Here is a 15,852-nt window from a genome sequence, read left to right as displayed (position 1 = left end):
GTCTCCAGCTCCAGGAGCTTTTTCTGAAACTGTCAGTCCACAAAAATTAAGAGAAAACGTATTGTACTGTTTGAGAGAAACCTTTTTGTGTCTCAGGCTTGAATAACAAAATAATTATATTTTTATGAAAAAAGCTCAAAAAGTTCCACTGAAAGCTATGGACAGAAATCTACTTAGTAACAAAAGAATACAATAAAAAGTGGCTCCATACAAAATGACTCACCTATAGAACCATGATAATTAGAACGAAATGCCAATTTTCTGAGATAGCGGTGTTCCAAATGCTTTATATACTGTTTACTAAACTTTCAGTAAATTAATGTTTTAACATAGAGCTAAGGTTTGTCAAATCACATTGCCTCGAGACAACCAATAAAACACTATTATTAAATTTTTATGTGTTTTGTGCTTTAATACACTTTTAATAACCAAAAACATTCACAATGCTTTATTACTCTCTTCAATTGATATACAGTTATAAAAGCTATGTGTGCTTGTTTGTTAATTATTTCTGGCATTTGACTTCTTGCTGCCTGTTATTAGCAATTAAATTCGTAAATTTTATGCAATAACTGCCAATTACCGTTAGCCAAATGGCTATGCAGTAAACGTTAATTTGAAATTATTAGCGAATTTGCATAATTGATGATAGGAGCGAGACAATCAAATTGCAACGAGCAAAGCAAGCAATTAATACCAAAAGAAAGTCGAAAAAAACAACTGAACGACTAGAGGAGACTTCCGAAGATGCATGTGTGTGTGTGATTATTTTTGTGTATGTATGTATATGTATGCAGTTCTATCCATATATGAATTTAGGGGTGTGAAGCGCAGAGCTGAAGAAACCGCCGTTGTACAAGTAACAAAGACCCAGTTAAGCATGTATGTGAGTGCCAGTATTATTGTCGGCGCGCCATGCCGTCATAACGTAACATTGCCGCAATAGCCGTTAACCACAAAAACGAAACAAAAATTCACACAAGTGACCGCCAGTCGGCCAATGAGTGCCAAAAAAGTGAAAGTTCATTTATTGGCAAAGGAAAACAAAAAACTTAAGACACAAACTTGCTGACGGTGTTGAGGACTTTTTATGCTTTACTTATGTATGTATGCGTTTATTATTATTGTAGGTATGCAATTTAAGCTTGGTAAAGCGCATTCCATGCGTGTGGGTGCTATTTGCCACTTTTCTGTTGTTGTTGTTAATATTATTACTATTGTTGCTGTTTCTATGATTATTATTTTTGTTGGTTTTTATTGCCGCTGTTATTATTATTATTGTTGTTGTTATCTGTTTTGCTCGCTCAATGCGTCACGCAAGTTTTTACCGCAACATCACCAGTACAAGTTACCACTACCTACCCGGCTTGCCATTGCGGCCCACACATGGCCAACCGAAAAAATATGGAAATATTTCATAATTAATGAGAAGTAAAATTTTTCATAAATGAATTCATAAATTGCACATGAATTCGCAGGCAAAACGCGATTTTGTCTGGCACTTAGCGAAACGTTTTTTGAATTTAGCGCAAAGTGGCGTGTGCGCATGCGCCAGAGTGTTGGGCTACGCGCCAGCATTGCAAGTGCGCAAATAAAAGTGAAAAATTGGAAACAAATTTCGTTGCACATCTACATATATACATATGTATGTACATATATGTACGTAAAACCATTGAAAAAATCGTGAAACCCCACATGCCTCTTAGGCAATTTGCCGCCTTTGTGGTTTCTCAAAAAAAAAAAATGTATGTAGCAAATAAGGGTTAAGTTTTCGTGACCCATCCGCACTTTTCTCAAACAGTTATGTATACATGTACCTAGTATATCCATACTTCTGTTTACTTAATGAGCGGCAAAGAAAATTTGTTGGTTGCCAACTTTTACAGGCAATGAATGGCAACTAATGGGGCCTTGTTGCCACTTAACTGTCCTCCTTCGTGTGTTAGTTGAGTTTAGGTAAGTTCACAGTTAGCGGCTTATGCCTACAAAGTGGTGTGCGAAATCTTCCGGGTTCAAAATTGTACGCAATTTTTTTTTTGTGACGCACATTCACTTGCCTTTCCCTTATACATGCAAGTACATAGCCCTGCAATTAAATGCCAAGGTAATGATTAGTTCGTTAGTAATCGTTTGATATGCTGGCAATTAACTTATGCAGAATTCGCTTGACAGGCACTTTTCGATAATTTAGTATTTTAACTCAAATTCTTTCACAATTTAACTTTAAATATATATTAAAGATAATTTTTATTTATGTGGCCTACTTTTACTTTATTTTTCAAGCCCTAAATTCAACCTAAACCAATATTATATACAGTGTAGTTTATACATTCACATTTTTAACATTTAAAATAAACATTAGCTTTGAAGCTTTGAAGTTCTTTGTAAAACTATTTAATGAATCACAACCAAATTTGATCTATAAAATGAATTTCTTTTTACCAAATTAACAAATTCGTTGACAATCTCGAAATTTTGGGATCCGGCGAAGTATTCAATTTCGGGATCAATTATTTGTAATCCCGATTTAGTTTCCGACGAAGTGTTCTATTTGTATAATATAAATAACAAATTTGTTGACGATTCTGAAATTTCCGGATCAATTATTTGTAATCCCGATTTAGTTTTCGGGATCAAAAATTTCTAATCCCGATTTAGTCTTCGGAGTTATCTCTGAAGTCAATGTTTTTCATAAAGGATCGTTTTTTGTGTTAACAAGCTAAATTGTAGTTATGTTTTCAAAAATTGGTTGAACCTACGTCAAACAGTGGTGTCCTGATATAGTAATTACAATACATAGAACTTAGTGGTAATTTTCAATAGCATTTCAACAAACTGTTGAAATTTCCTAAAATCACTTATGAACCAAGAAGGACTTGTTATCTAAGAAGTATTTTATTTTTACAACAATATCTCGAATTATTATCAGTGAAAGCATCAATAGCTTATAATACTCTTCATAATTAAAATGCAGTCAATAATAAGGGAGGAAGCATACTGTGGTCTTAACAACATCTTAACAAGCTGTTGAAAATGGTAACAATGAAACTAAACTGTATTTTAAGTTATGTAAACACTATGGCTGACAAAGCTTCCAGCTTTCCGATGAAATATTAAAACATATACAACTAGTATTTTTTTTTAAAACCATTTTTGATCTCCTCCAAAAGTGATGATCAACAAAGCGCCATTTAAATATGTGGGAGAAAAAAATTCAATTTAAATTTCTCTCACCAAGTAAAAAAATTTTGGTTTCTTACTTTTTTTGAGGGTTTTCAGACAGTTATACCTAATTTACACGACAATAGAATTTTGAGGATTTCCATAGCAGAAAAATAGAATATTTCAGCTAGAGCCCATGTTTAATATCGTTTACTTTAAATAAAGAGTTAAATATTGAAATGATTTATTACTAATAACCTAGGAACTAAACGATAGTGGAGGCCAAGGGCAGTATTGGAGTTAAAACTTTAAAAATATTATTCAATAATGAATTTGTAAATAAGTATATATGTCCTATAGTGATACGGTTTTCCACAGCACTAATAAATTTTGAAGATCTCATTTTAAAGATTATTACTGATGGATCCAGATATGAAGTTTCACATAAATTCAATGCTCAAATATCAGTAGTCTTTAATATTACCAACCTTCTCAGCTTTTTTAGTCGCAAAAACTCAAATTCAAAATCAATATTTGCCCTCAACCTCGGTCTCACAGCATTTAAATCGCTAATCAGTAATCCATTACTGCAAAAATATTCACTAAATACCGTAAAAAAACTCATGCGACGCATAACAAACTGTGTACGTTTAATTTTCAATAAGTGAATATTATGCAGATTGGATAACTGTCGGTTAATAATAAACTTAATTTATGGCTGTGAAGCTACACAATAACAGAGTTGCGCAAAAACGGTATGACTAATCTTTGTTATTTCGTTGGCCCCAACAGGTTATTCCCTTTTCACGGCTTGCTTCGCGGGTCGTACGCGCGTTAATAAGTGTGTGTAACTTCGTTGCAATTGCGCTGCTTTTGGCAATGTGAGAACGAGAAAAAAACCTGCAAACACAGTAGACAACTAAGTCAGCAACAAAACGTCTGAGCGTGAACTTAGTACGAGTAGCTACCATTCAACAATGTTCTTTCACAATTCGACTCTTGTGCTATACTCATGTGCTCGCACTCAGTGTATACTAAACACACACACACATATGCGCTATTGACTTCCATTAATTTCTCGTATTGTATTCTGTATTCTTTTTCAATTATTTATTGCTTTATTTTCGCGCATCGCACCTGCTTGCCTTTGTTGCCCTGTTTTAACTGTTCTTTCAACTCGAAGTTCAGTTTCAGCTGCCCTTTTATACAAGCGCAATTCTATACTAGTATATTCCTGTAAATATACATATGTGTGATAGGGTGGTTCTTAAACTTACGAAATCCGATAGTTATCAGTCTCCGTCACTCAGTCTACAATATCAAGGTCCTGGAAGAACTTTTTTCAATAAACTGGTGAGATATGTACATATCTGTGCATATTAGGGTGTTACCTAAACTTTGTATGAGCGATATATAAGGTCTCAATCTCCCAGTGGACAATATTATACTGCTTGTTTCAATAAACTCTAGATATATACACATACTACCCGAATATAAGTTGATTCCTAAACTTCGTACGATCGATATTTTCGGCCTCAATACTTTTGACGGATACGATAACTAGTCTAAATTGTAGTCTCCATAGAATTTTAGGTTTATATCATATATATATGTATATCTAATCATATAAGGATGATATTCAGAGCTAGTCAGAACAATTTTCTTAAACTTTTCAGTTTACGGGTAAAGTTTCACTATCTTCAGCCTAACTGTAGCATCTCAATCGTCATATCTTTTGCGAACCATACGAGTTAGCTGGAATTAGAAGATTACCCGCCTTAACAAAGTTTTGACAGACATGACATTCGCTTCTTCGATAAGCGACGATATTTTCGATTCACACTTAGGAGTTCTGCGTATCACAATGGACTGGCTTTCTTAGCTGTCAGTCAGTGGGTTCATTCATGACTTCAAGAATATCAGCTTAAATATATAACGTATTCAAGTCTTCCTCTGAACTGCGTATGTTGACATAGAGATTAAGTTTAAACTAAAATATAAGAATATGTGTATAATACTTTTCCTAAGGACCACCCTAATATACATATAAATATACACATTTTTTATAAAAGTAAAGTTCTACTCTGCGTTCAACTTTTTAAGCCACATCAGTATTGCCTTTCCGGCTTAATTTTCTTGCTTTCGCTCCGTTTCACTGTTGCTTTTGGCTTCCCATTGATGACCTGGAGGATTATTGGATCGGTGAATTGCTGTACCGTTGTTGTTGTGGCTGCTGTTTTGTTGCAATCGCACACGAATAAAGTCGTTTTGACTTACCTGCTACTTCCTGCCTGTCTGCCTACCTGCCAAAGCGCTGCACTTCGAGCTTCGCCAAATAGACGGTACTCGTATTGCCGTCAGTCGTTAGCTGTGACTTGGTAGCCGCCAGCTGACATTAAACATGCAACGGTATTTCCACTTTATTGCGCCGTTCCCACGCAAACGAAAAAATCGCATGCAAAGAGGATGAAAGCAAGAGTAGCAAGAGAAGGAAAAACAATAAATACTTTGAGGCAAAAAGGCAGTCCAAGGAAAGTTGGGAAGAGTGTTATTTCGTTTCGTTTTTGTTTTGCATTTTTGGTAGGCGGCTGCTTCCGAGCTCCTCAGGCTTTGTGGTTAACAATATTTATTACGGTCTGATCATAAGCTCAGCTGCTTATGAATGAATACTGCGCATACCTGAATATTTTGCCGGAATCCTTTAAACTTCAAGGTCTCTGATGACATAAAACCATACTTCTTAATCCAGCATGGCTAATAAGTTATTTTGAGATTTTTAAAGCCCATTAAATTCCAAAGGTGATGAGATCATCCGTTTTGAATAATCAAATTGTTGGATAAATCTTATTCTTAATATTCTTTTCAAAATTTAGGAATATTTCTTGGCATAATTATAACTTTAGAATAACCTTTGGTCAATTAGATAAGTCCCGAGAGGTTTCCCTATTAATCAAAAATCAATATTTTATATATAAGTAAAACCAATTGTTGTAGTCGGTCTTCAATATATTTCTCTGTTGACCCTATGACCCCTATGAGTTTGAGAAGTCTTGATATAGAACTATCTATACAAATAATATCCGAATTTTCTGTAGGGATTTACATTTATAACAGAAAGTCAACCAACTTTCCCTTGTCGTGGCCTTTATCAGGTTGGAGGCTACAACAGCTGTATAGTGGAATAAGTACGATTTTATAAAAAAAAACCTCGCTTCGTTAATGTTTATTTATAGACGACAACTATTTAATGACGAGTGTTTGAGCTTTTTTGAGATCACCCATCTTTGTATTGAGTTGTTTTTGCTGTTAAAGATTCTGCCTTTTTGGTATTTGTATCAAAAAAAAAAGTCGCGTATTTCGAAACATTACACAAAAGCTTAGATCTCGTTGAGTCGCTCTTATTTGTTACTTCTTACCTACGGTCGAAGTTAGCTACATATATCCGAAGCCCACAGTTACAGTTACTCCAATACAACTATTTATTGAAAACTTAACACTTCATTTCCAAAATGTATTTCTTTCCCACCATACCCTTTAGGTCCAATGCGGCTGAAACTGCCTTTTTATAATCCTTCAATGGCACCATCTCGTGCTTAGCACCTTTCAACTTGTCTTGGTCCAACATCTCAATGAGTTCGGCAAACATTTTGTTACGCGTCGGCTTGCCCTTGTGCTCCCTCATCCAACGTGTCACCCAAAATCCACAAAAGGAGATATTTTTAAAAATAAGCGCTGGCGTTGGAATCAGCACCGGCTTACGGGACATGCCGCCATAAGTGACCATGACACCCTTGTCGGCTAGCAGTTTTGCCATGTCTGAGGCATTCTTGCCGCCAACACAATTGAGTGCCAGACGTGGCGCCGGCAGTTGACAAAGTTTATTCGCCACATCCTTTTGCGCTAATTCCTCTTCCGTTAGCACCTCGTTTGCACCGAGTTGTTTGAGATATATTTTCAACTCTTCTAAATTGGGACGATTTCGCACGATGCCGATTGATTTGAGACCCCATGCTTTACACAATTGGTGGACTATTTGACCGACAGCGCTATTGGCACCATTTTGTATGATGCAATCGCCTTGTGCGAGTGGCACGAAGTCCTTCAGCATGCGGTAGGCAGTTGGTGGGTTCACCACCATTGTGGCGGCGGTCGCCAAGTCCATCTTATTCGGTATACACAAGAGTTGATGCTCCGCGAAGTTCGCGTGTGTCCGCCAAGTGCCCAGCGCGTTTTCGACTACAACAACACGTTGTCCTCGCTTCAGCGTTTGCACATTGGCACCGGTACGTAATACTTCCCCGACACCTTCATTACCGGCAATTGCGGGTAATGGTAGCTTCACCGGATATTTGCCTTGTATGGTGTTGATGTCGGAAGGATTAATCGGCGCAGCTAGCAACCTCACTAACACTTCGCTGTGTTTCGGTTCGGACAAATCCAATTTGACAAGCTGCAGTACGTCAGCGGGTTCACCGTATTCGCAATATTGTAACGATTGCGCGCAAGTACACGTCGTTTTACGTTGTTCGATTAAAGTCGCTCGCCGCTGCAGCGTGAGAGGTATATGCTGGCGTAGAAATTGTGAGAACATTTTTGTTGCGGAAAATTATAATTCTATTTGCTTTTTCTTGTGTTCAATGACTGGAAATAATTTTTTTTATTGCTGTCAATCTTATTGGAGAATTTAGTGTTGTAAAATAAGGCTAAGAAAAGTTTATACTCGTAGTAAAATCGAAGTCATAAATGTTCTTACATATTGAGGCGAAAGATATGGTGAATAAGAATGTGAAGCGTTCTGTTAGCTGTGAGATAGTTCAATAAATTCATGGTTCTGAGATTTGGTTATCGCCAAAAAATTCCTGGAATTTATCGGGACATTTTTGTATAAAAACTAAGGAAATTATTAAACGTCAAGGAAAAACTAAAAAATATAAAGGCTTCGTCGAATTTTTGAATCAATTTCGTTTACGCGAGGAAGTATGGTTCGCTATGGTTCACATGATTTATTCTGGTTGAATGTTGCTACCCTTTCATCTATGCTATATTCGGAGAACTCATTTTACTCTCGATTCCTTGTAAAATTAGTTAGACCTTAAGCAATAGCTTACTTTTTAAAGAAGCTGTTTATTTTAGGAAGAAAAACTAAATCATACATAGTATTTCGTTAAATATTAAATTTTAGTTTCCCTCGATGGGAAGTTGTTCACCTTCTAAAGCATTTGAAATGGTAACCGCCGTTTTCCTTACTTATCCGTATGCGCAGTGTCGTTGTGGTCAATTCCATAGATCTCTATAAAAAATTTACTGTGAATAGCCTTGTTTAAATTCCCAACGGAATAACTTTAGACGCCACAATAGAGTTAAATCCTGCATTATTTTCGACAAAACACGTATAGCTTACCACATACCTCTGGAGCCTCTCAAAAATCAGTCAGCCTGTTTCCAGTTAGTCCAGTTGTTATATCTAAATAAAGTATCAACTAAACCTTAACCCCAAATATACTCTCGGCAATGTTTCGAAAAAAGTTTCGAGCCAGCTATTTTATAAACCACTGATGACAAGTCCCATGCTTAGTTAAGTTCGCTATATGCTAACGTCAAAAGTAAGATTCATAGAGTTACTCTCATGTGACTCAGGAACCATATTGTATTACACACTCTTTTGTCTCATGAGATAACAAGACACTTGGCAATTTGATTATATAACAAAGCAGTGAAATATAAATTGCTTAGCTCTTTTTGCTGACCTTCATAAGGTCAAATGAAAGTAATGGTTTCAAATTCCATTCCGCAACCTCGAAAGTTATACGCAGTTCGGAAGATAGCTTAAGGTCTAACTTTTTCTTTAACAGTTTCATGCTTTTTGACCAGGCGGGTCAACTTTCTTTTCACAGAAGCTCAAAGGTCTTCTAAGAGATATGTTAGATGTTCATACTTAAATTAATCAGCTTGTTTTTGCAAGGTCAAAAATTACGTGTATGTTGAGCTGTATCCGCCACCGTTGCGAAATAGTTTTACGAAATGCCTGTACTTGTATTAATCGTTGTATATTTATGGGGAATTTACAAAGTTAGTGCTGCCTCATTGCGTTTCACTTTATAGTTTCATATTCCAACAATTGAAACGCGAGCTATATTCGCCAGTACAAAGTACACTCTCACGCACACACCCAAACATACACAATCGAATTCAAAATTACACAATCTGCGAAAATGAAGCCAAAGTCAAGCGTTGGCATCAAGCGGCGAAAATTCGGTTTTGGCTCGTCAAGTCGAGCCACTGAGCCAAATCCGCGACTTGACTACGTCACAGCTCAACTTTGCGATTTCTGTTTTTAATGTTTTCGCTTTGGGAAAATGTGGGTGCTGTGACGTGATTACCGACGCGGTGACAACATTTCGCCTACCAAAATGCGTACGCTTGTGTGTGGCTGTGTGTGTGTGTGTGTTGTTGATTGCCATGTTGCGCTGAATTGTAATTGAGTATATCGTTTATTGGGCGTGTTGGGCAATTTGTTTGCATTGTTATGTATGTTTTGTCTTTAGCATAATGGGCGGGTGTTAGCAGTGGACTACATACATAAAACTATATTGTGGAGCACACCCCTTGACAAGCACAGTTTGAGCGACATTAAAATGCCATTACGCATTACTTGGCTTAAAGCTTTTCAATGTTTCTTTTGCATGCCATTACAGGTGGTTTCCATGTACTGTTATTCACAAAAGTGCACAAAGCCGTTTGCGAACCGCTGCTTTAATTAAAAACAAGCGCTTTTCCACTTGCAAAACATTTCAATTATTTTAATTGACTACGTAAGCGATAGTAAGTGTGGCGTTGTAGACGTGATTATTGGTAATTATGACTGGCGACGCGACGGGGAGTGCAATGAACAATGGATAAAATCGTTAGCAAATATAATTATGGAAGAAGTGAAGTACGAGTTTATGCAAAGTTTATAATATATATATATATAAAAACAGGGTAATGCCAAATATTTGCGATTATACCCAGATGTTTCGATAGTTTAGTATAGCTATGTTTCGGCAATGTCAATGATTCTTTTAATTTCCATACACTTAAACATGAATTTTGGTTTTTACTGCACTTAGCAGGCGCTGATCGGTCATACGCCGGATTGTGACGGTTCCGCCTTGACTTAACTAACCTCTAAAATACAGTGGCCATCTCTGTTCAAAAATTTTATACATAATTTTTTAATTCAATGAAAACGATATTTTTTATTTAATATTTATTTTTATATATAAAATATTTATATACTAGTGGTACATATGACAGTAAGCTACATTCATCAACAGTGCAGCAGCAGCGAAAAAATATATAAATTTCACATTCACACCGAAATCTGTATCTATTGTAAAATTTTCAAGAAAAATATGTTCGGTCATGTAAAGTTTTTAAAAAAATATTATAAAAGAATAACAATAATTTCGTGAGAAAAAGTTTGGCACTGCGGAAATTTTTTTCTCAAATTGTTGAAACATAATTTACTAACCATTTTTAGCGCGCAATAAAAGAAAAGGAAAAACGTCACTGTTATTAACACACAAAAAAAAAAAAGCAACAAAGATACGAAACATTGCTTTAATGAAAGTGATTTACTAAATTAACTGAGGTTCAAAAATAGCCCACACATACAAAAAACAAAAGTAATAAAAAAACGCAGCAAAAATTTGCGCGACGAAAAAAACCACGAAAATTATGAGTTAAACCAAATACAAAGCAGAATTAGCGAAAATTATCGTGAATTTAACATGTTTTCTAACGGTACAAAAGTGGCGGCAAGCGAAAACTCTCACACACACCTGTGCAATTATAACACAACACATTAGTGACAAAACTAGTGTGCGTGTGTGTGTATGCATGTGCATTCAAAGTGTATGAGATAAAAGTGAAATACAACAAAAGCAACAAAATAACAAAAATATAAAGCAAAACAAAAAGAAAGGAAAAACAACCCATTAGACATAAATCGCCGTTAGGTGGGAGTTTTTGCGTGTAAACGCGCCGTTCGATAACAACAACGACAATAGCAGGTGCCACAAAATGATAGTGAAAATGGATCCAGACGAATTGATTACATTGCGGGTGCAGTATCTGGTCGATACCGAGCCGCTTAACTGCACCGCCATGTATCCGATACCGACGCGTGCGCCAACCTACGGCTTCGCCGCCACCATGCCATTGGCCACGCAATTGAGCACCATACTCCGTCTGCTGGGCGCACCACATCGGGTGAGATAACGAATCAAACAACCGACTTACTTACTAAATTGCCATAAGCTTAATAAACTTTAATGAACTAACAGCAGTTAATGTCATTGTTATCTAATAAGCTATTACTTATGTCTAAACATTACGGTGGCCCCTCTTATTTTTGTTTTTATTGTAGGGTTTATGTTGGTTATAGTTGTTGTCTTTTTGTGTAGGTACAATTGACGTCAATTTAGAAAAATATATTACTTTTTTTAAACGTATTATTTATGTAACACATTTTTTGCTGGTAAAATAAAAAAAAAAACATGTTTGGTCCGAAATTTGCTTACTCCGAAAACTTTTGTTCTGAAATCTTTAAAGAAATTTTACTTACGCATATGAGTTATGATATATTGTCGTGGGTTTCTTAGCTATGTTTCAAAGAGTAATCTAACCCAATTCAATCAAGAAATATAATAAAAGAGAATTGTAGAGATCTAAATTAAGTTTTTAAGGGCGGGGGAAATGATTCTGAAAAGTATAAATTCCGGAATGATTAGTTACCATAGGTTTAAAAGGAGTATAGATATTTATACTTGTCTAATGTTATGCCCATAGAAAAACATAGCATAAATAATAGTTTAAAGCAAGCAAGGAAAGTATACACAGCCTCTAGTTTATGCTGGGTTTGGTTTTGGCATTCTAGATTAAGACACTTGGCGAAAATAATATTTTATTTCCTAATAATATAGAACCTAAAGCGTTATATGATATTATTTAACACATTTAAGAAACATATATAAATCATATTCAGAACTTTGAAAACCTTCAGTTTCGAAGAACTATAAGCATATGATTAAATAGTTAAAGAGAACAGATATTTCGGGTCCTTCTTTGACGTAAATTTGTATTGTTTTATATTTAGGCGATTGCTTTTAAGCCTCTCGAATTTTTTATATAATTTTTATGTATTTAGATTAAGAGATAAAAATTATTACGAAAAATTTCTGCATTGAAAATTTCGAAGTCGTTTTTCGAACAAGCTGTTCTTATTATACAGGGTCGCCAGCTACTTAAGTCAGTTGATGGAAAATGAAAAAAACAAACTTTCTCAATGGTTTTGAAATATTTTTTATACATATTTGGAGAATATTTAGTAAAATTGTAGAAGAAAAATCAAAACAAGTTACACTTCACCAACAATTTGCTCGTTATTCGGCTTGCCAAAATTCGATTTTTTTTCAGATCAAAAAATTGGTAGTGATTTGTTTCCGAGTAATCACTGCAACAAATTCGAAAATTCTGTTTCGAGAAAAATACGTTTACAAATAAGCTGATAGAGACTGACTGAACTGAGCGGTGACAAATTAGAAGCCTCTAACTTAAAAAAATGTGTGAATCATTCATTTAAATTTTTGGTATACCTATAACTTTTAAATATTTTTTTAATACTAAATATTTTAGACGAATGTTTTACAAAACATAATTTAGTACCAAGTACATTCAGTTTAGAACTCTTTTTGGTATAACTACCTCAAAAACATAATTCAGTAAATTCGTTTAAGACATAACCTAAATTTTATTACAAAAGAATTTCCGCCAAAATATGGTAATTATCTACATACTCTTTTAATATGAAATATATTAATTTCATATGTTATTACGATAATAAAAAAACATATAAAGTGTCATAAAAATAAATTTTATGAGTTCAGAACACCCCTTATATCTACAAGTACTACGTATTTTGTGGAATCCAGCTACAAGCATATCTAAATCGCTGTGTTGTGGAATTTATTCAATGATACAGCCGAAATACTTGTGGTCTCTTATCTCTGCCTAACTCAATAACACATCTATTTGATGATCGGTCGTTACTCTTCTCGTTTTTGCTGGCTTCAAATGTTTTTGAGCCCTCCACTTGCTTGTATACCATATGTTAGGTATACATTTGGTTAGGTATACATTTTCGTTATCATCGCTGATAATAAAACTTCTGGCTATAAGCAAAACACCTGCACGCACACTTAAATATTATACGACTTAAACTTAAATATGAATACCATATATTGTATATACATAGATATATATATATATATTTACATATAGACAGGTATATTGTAGGTATATTTGTAGATACATAATTAAGTTATTACAAAGCGTTAGACAAAAGCATTTCTAGTCAGCTGCCACTTTGCATTCGAAAATTAGCCGGCATATTTATTGGAATACCAGCACGCACACATATGTACATCAGTTTGTATGTACATATGTATGTAAAAGTAAATCACTAGTATGATTTGTATGTCTCTTTAAAGTGTCTCTTTAGAGTGTGTGAAAAATTCTACAGATTAAAATGGGTGATAAACAAAGCTACTCAGTGGCAATTATTGAGAAATATTCAGATAAGGCATCCTTGATAGTTATCACAAAAGTAATTAAATGACGGCAATTTATATATTTTTTTTTTTAAGCTTATATGAAGCTTTTACAAACATAAATCGCGAAATGGAGCAAAGTCTCTCAGAATCATATTTGTTTTAGAGTAAATTTGAAAAGAGCGAGGAAACAGGCATACTTGCTTCAAGTTAAATAGGATTTATCATGCAAAAATATTCTAGAAATAGGCCTCAGGATAAACTATCATACGTCAAAACAATGAGTGGTACAGGAATTATTCGATCTTTCCAGAAATAAATTATCCGACAACTGAGTTTGCCACAATTTTTCACATAAAACGTCCATACCTGTAGACTTTTTACAACAGAGTACGAAGAAGTGAAACCTCGTTTATTAGAACTCGAATTAAAAATAACCCAATAGTTTTTGAGAATACCGTTGAAATAACCTTAAAAACATTTACTTGATGATTTTATCGCTTTCTATTATTTTTCAGGCAATTAGTACAACTTTTCGTTTTATCTTTTATATGTTTTTGTTTACAACTCTACTAAAGCTCTCAGGTATGATAATGAAGTGAATAACTCATATTTCATATAAGTATTTTTTGCTAAAGCAGTGAGCAGGTTCGAGCGGGGGTTTTAAGTAACCTGCAAGTGGCACATACCATTGCTGTGACGACAACTATAATGATAAGGAAATCATTTTCCACCTCACGAAAAACAGCAACAGTAATTCAAAGAAATTAACAATGCTCTGTTTTACAAATTCTCCAAACTTCTTGTAAGCCTAAATGTAGGCAACTATTCAATATTAAATCCTTCAAAAATTTATTATTTGGAATAATAAATTTAAATTCAATTTAAGTTCTATATATTTTCAATAAAATATAGCTTAACTTGTAATTGTTATAATCGGCAATAATCATAAAAACCATGGAAACGCTTAAATGGGAAGTACCACCCCAAGTGCCATATTCCCCAAATATTGCACCGTCCAATTATTATTTGTTTCGTTCGAGGGCACATGGTCTGGCTCAGAAGCAGTTCCACTCACAAGCCGACATCGACAAATAGCTTGATTCTTGGATTGCATCACAAGATGAACAGTTGTACCTTAATGATATTCGAGCTTTGCCAAAAAGATGGGTAAAAGTTTATTTGTAATCATTTCCTTACGTAAAAATTTTATTTGAATTAAAAAAAAAACAGAACAGTGAGAACTTAGCACCGAGTTTCACTTAAGTTATTACTAAACGTGTAGTAGACGCGTGAAACGTCTTTCCAGTATTAAGTTCCGCTTAGTTGACGGATGAAGTGATTTTCCTGTCATGGTTGTCTGGGTGCCACTATTAGAAAAGTCCTGTTCGTTGGTATATTTTCAAAAATTTTGCGTGACTTTTTTGTATAGCACTATAGACTATACGCTGAGTACATATGTATGTACCTATCTACGTCTGTTTTCAAAAGTATCATGTAAGTAAACAATACTTTAAGCATTTTTTATACTTTGTTCGCAACTCGTGCTGATTTCAGAAATTGCTGATGGCAATTAAATTTTCTACCTCCAAATTAGATTGTCTTCGATTGGAGAAATATTTTATAATTATCACCCATTGTTATTTGCATATTTTTCGCCAACTTTCTATTGACTTAATAGAGCATAGCACGAGTTCAAGCCAATATGGAAATGTAAAAGTGAAATAAATTAATATATGGTATAAGTAAACAAACAAAAAAAAGTGTGATACTTTATTAGTTCAAAACTTCAAGCCCTAATTTACCAGCATTTAATACTATTTATTTCACTCCTTTCTTTTTGGCTTTGATGCAGTAAAAGAACATAAGTATGCTTCACTTATATGGTATATGGTATAATCGTATCATAAAGCATAAGAAATAAGAAATAGATGAGTCTTAACAAACAAACAGCGAATAATAAAGAAAGAAAAAAAATACTCTTGAAAAAAGTGCAGAATAAGTTTAAAAATAGTGAATTTTGACATCAGCTTGTATTGGACATTGATCGAGGCGTCGGACCGCTATCAACCGGTTGCGCTGCCTACAAGCGATCGTT

The 15,852-nt window shown here is 34.6% G+C and overlaps 2 protein-coding genes across 8 annotated transcripts in view; one reads left to right on the top strand and one right to left on the bottom strand.

Moving 5' to 3' along the window:
* Fhos (Formin homology 2 domain containing) overlaps window positions 1-15,852 on the top strand; it is a 124,902-nt gene that overhangs the window by 51,357 nt on the left and 57,693 nt on the right. For 3 of the 7 annotated variants that reach the window (XM_036361944.2, XM_036361954.2, XM_036361941.2), the window contains exon 2: window positions 10,685-11,415. The exons of the other annotated variants lie outside the window; for them this stretch is intronic. In XM_036361944.2, coding sequence (XP_036217837.2) covers window positions 11,227-11,415 — 189 coding nt within the window. In that variant the 5' untranslated portion in view covers window positions 10,685-11,226. The remainder of the gene's footprint in view (window positions 1-10,684; window positions 11,416-15,852) is intronic. 7 annotated transcript variants of the gene reach the window in all.
* LOC106620210 (enoyl-[acyl-carrier-protein] reductase, mitochondrial) lies at window positions 6,338-7,849 on the bottom strand. The gene has a single exon (XM_014238633.3). It carries the CDS (start codon window positions 7,751-7,753, stop codon window positions 6,653-6,655), a length of 1,101 nt encoding a protein of 366 aa, XP_014094108.2. The 5' UTR covers window positions 7,754-7,849; the 3' UTR covers window positions 6,338-6,652.

The sequence above is a fragment of the Bactrocera oleae genome, chromosome 6 (genome assembly GCF_042242935.1).
Source record: "Bactrocera oleae isolate idBacOlea1 chromosome 6, idBacOlea1, whole genome shotgun sequence".
Classification (NCBI taxonomy): domain Eukaryota; kingdom Metazoa; phylum Arthropoda; class Insecta; order Diptera; family Tephritidae; genus Bactrocera; species Bactrocera oleae.
The sequence above is the reverse complement of the archived record's forward strand: the minus strand, read 5'-3'. Positions and strand labels throughout refer to the sequence as shown.

What these genes read in the sequence shown, in the direction of transcription:
- LOC106620210 (XM_014238633.3), bottom strand. Translation starts at nt 7,753, where the DNA reads ATGTTCTCACAATTTCTACGCCAGCATATACCTCTCACGCTGCAGCGG.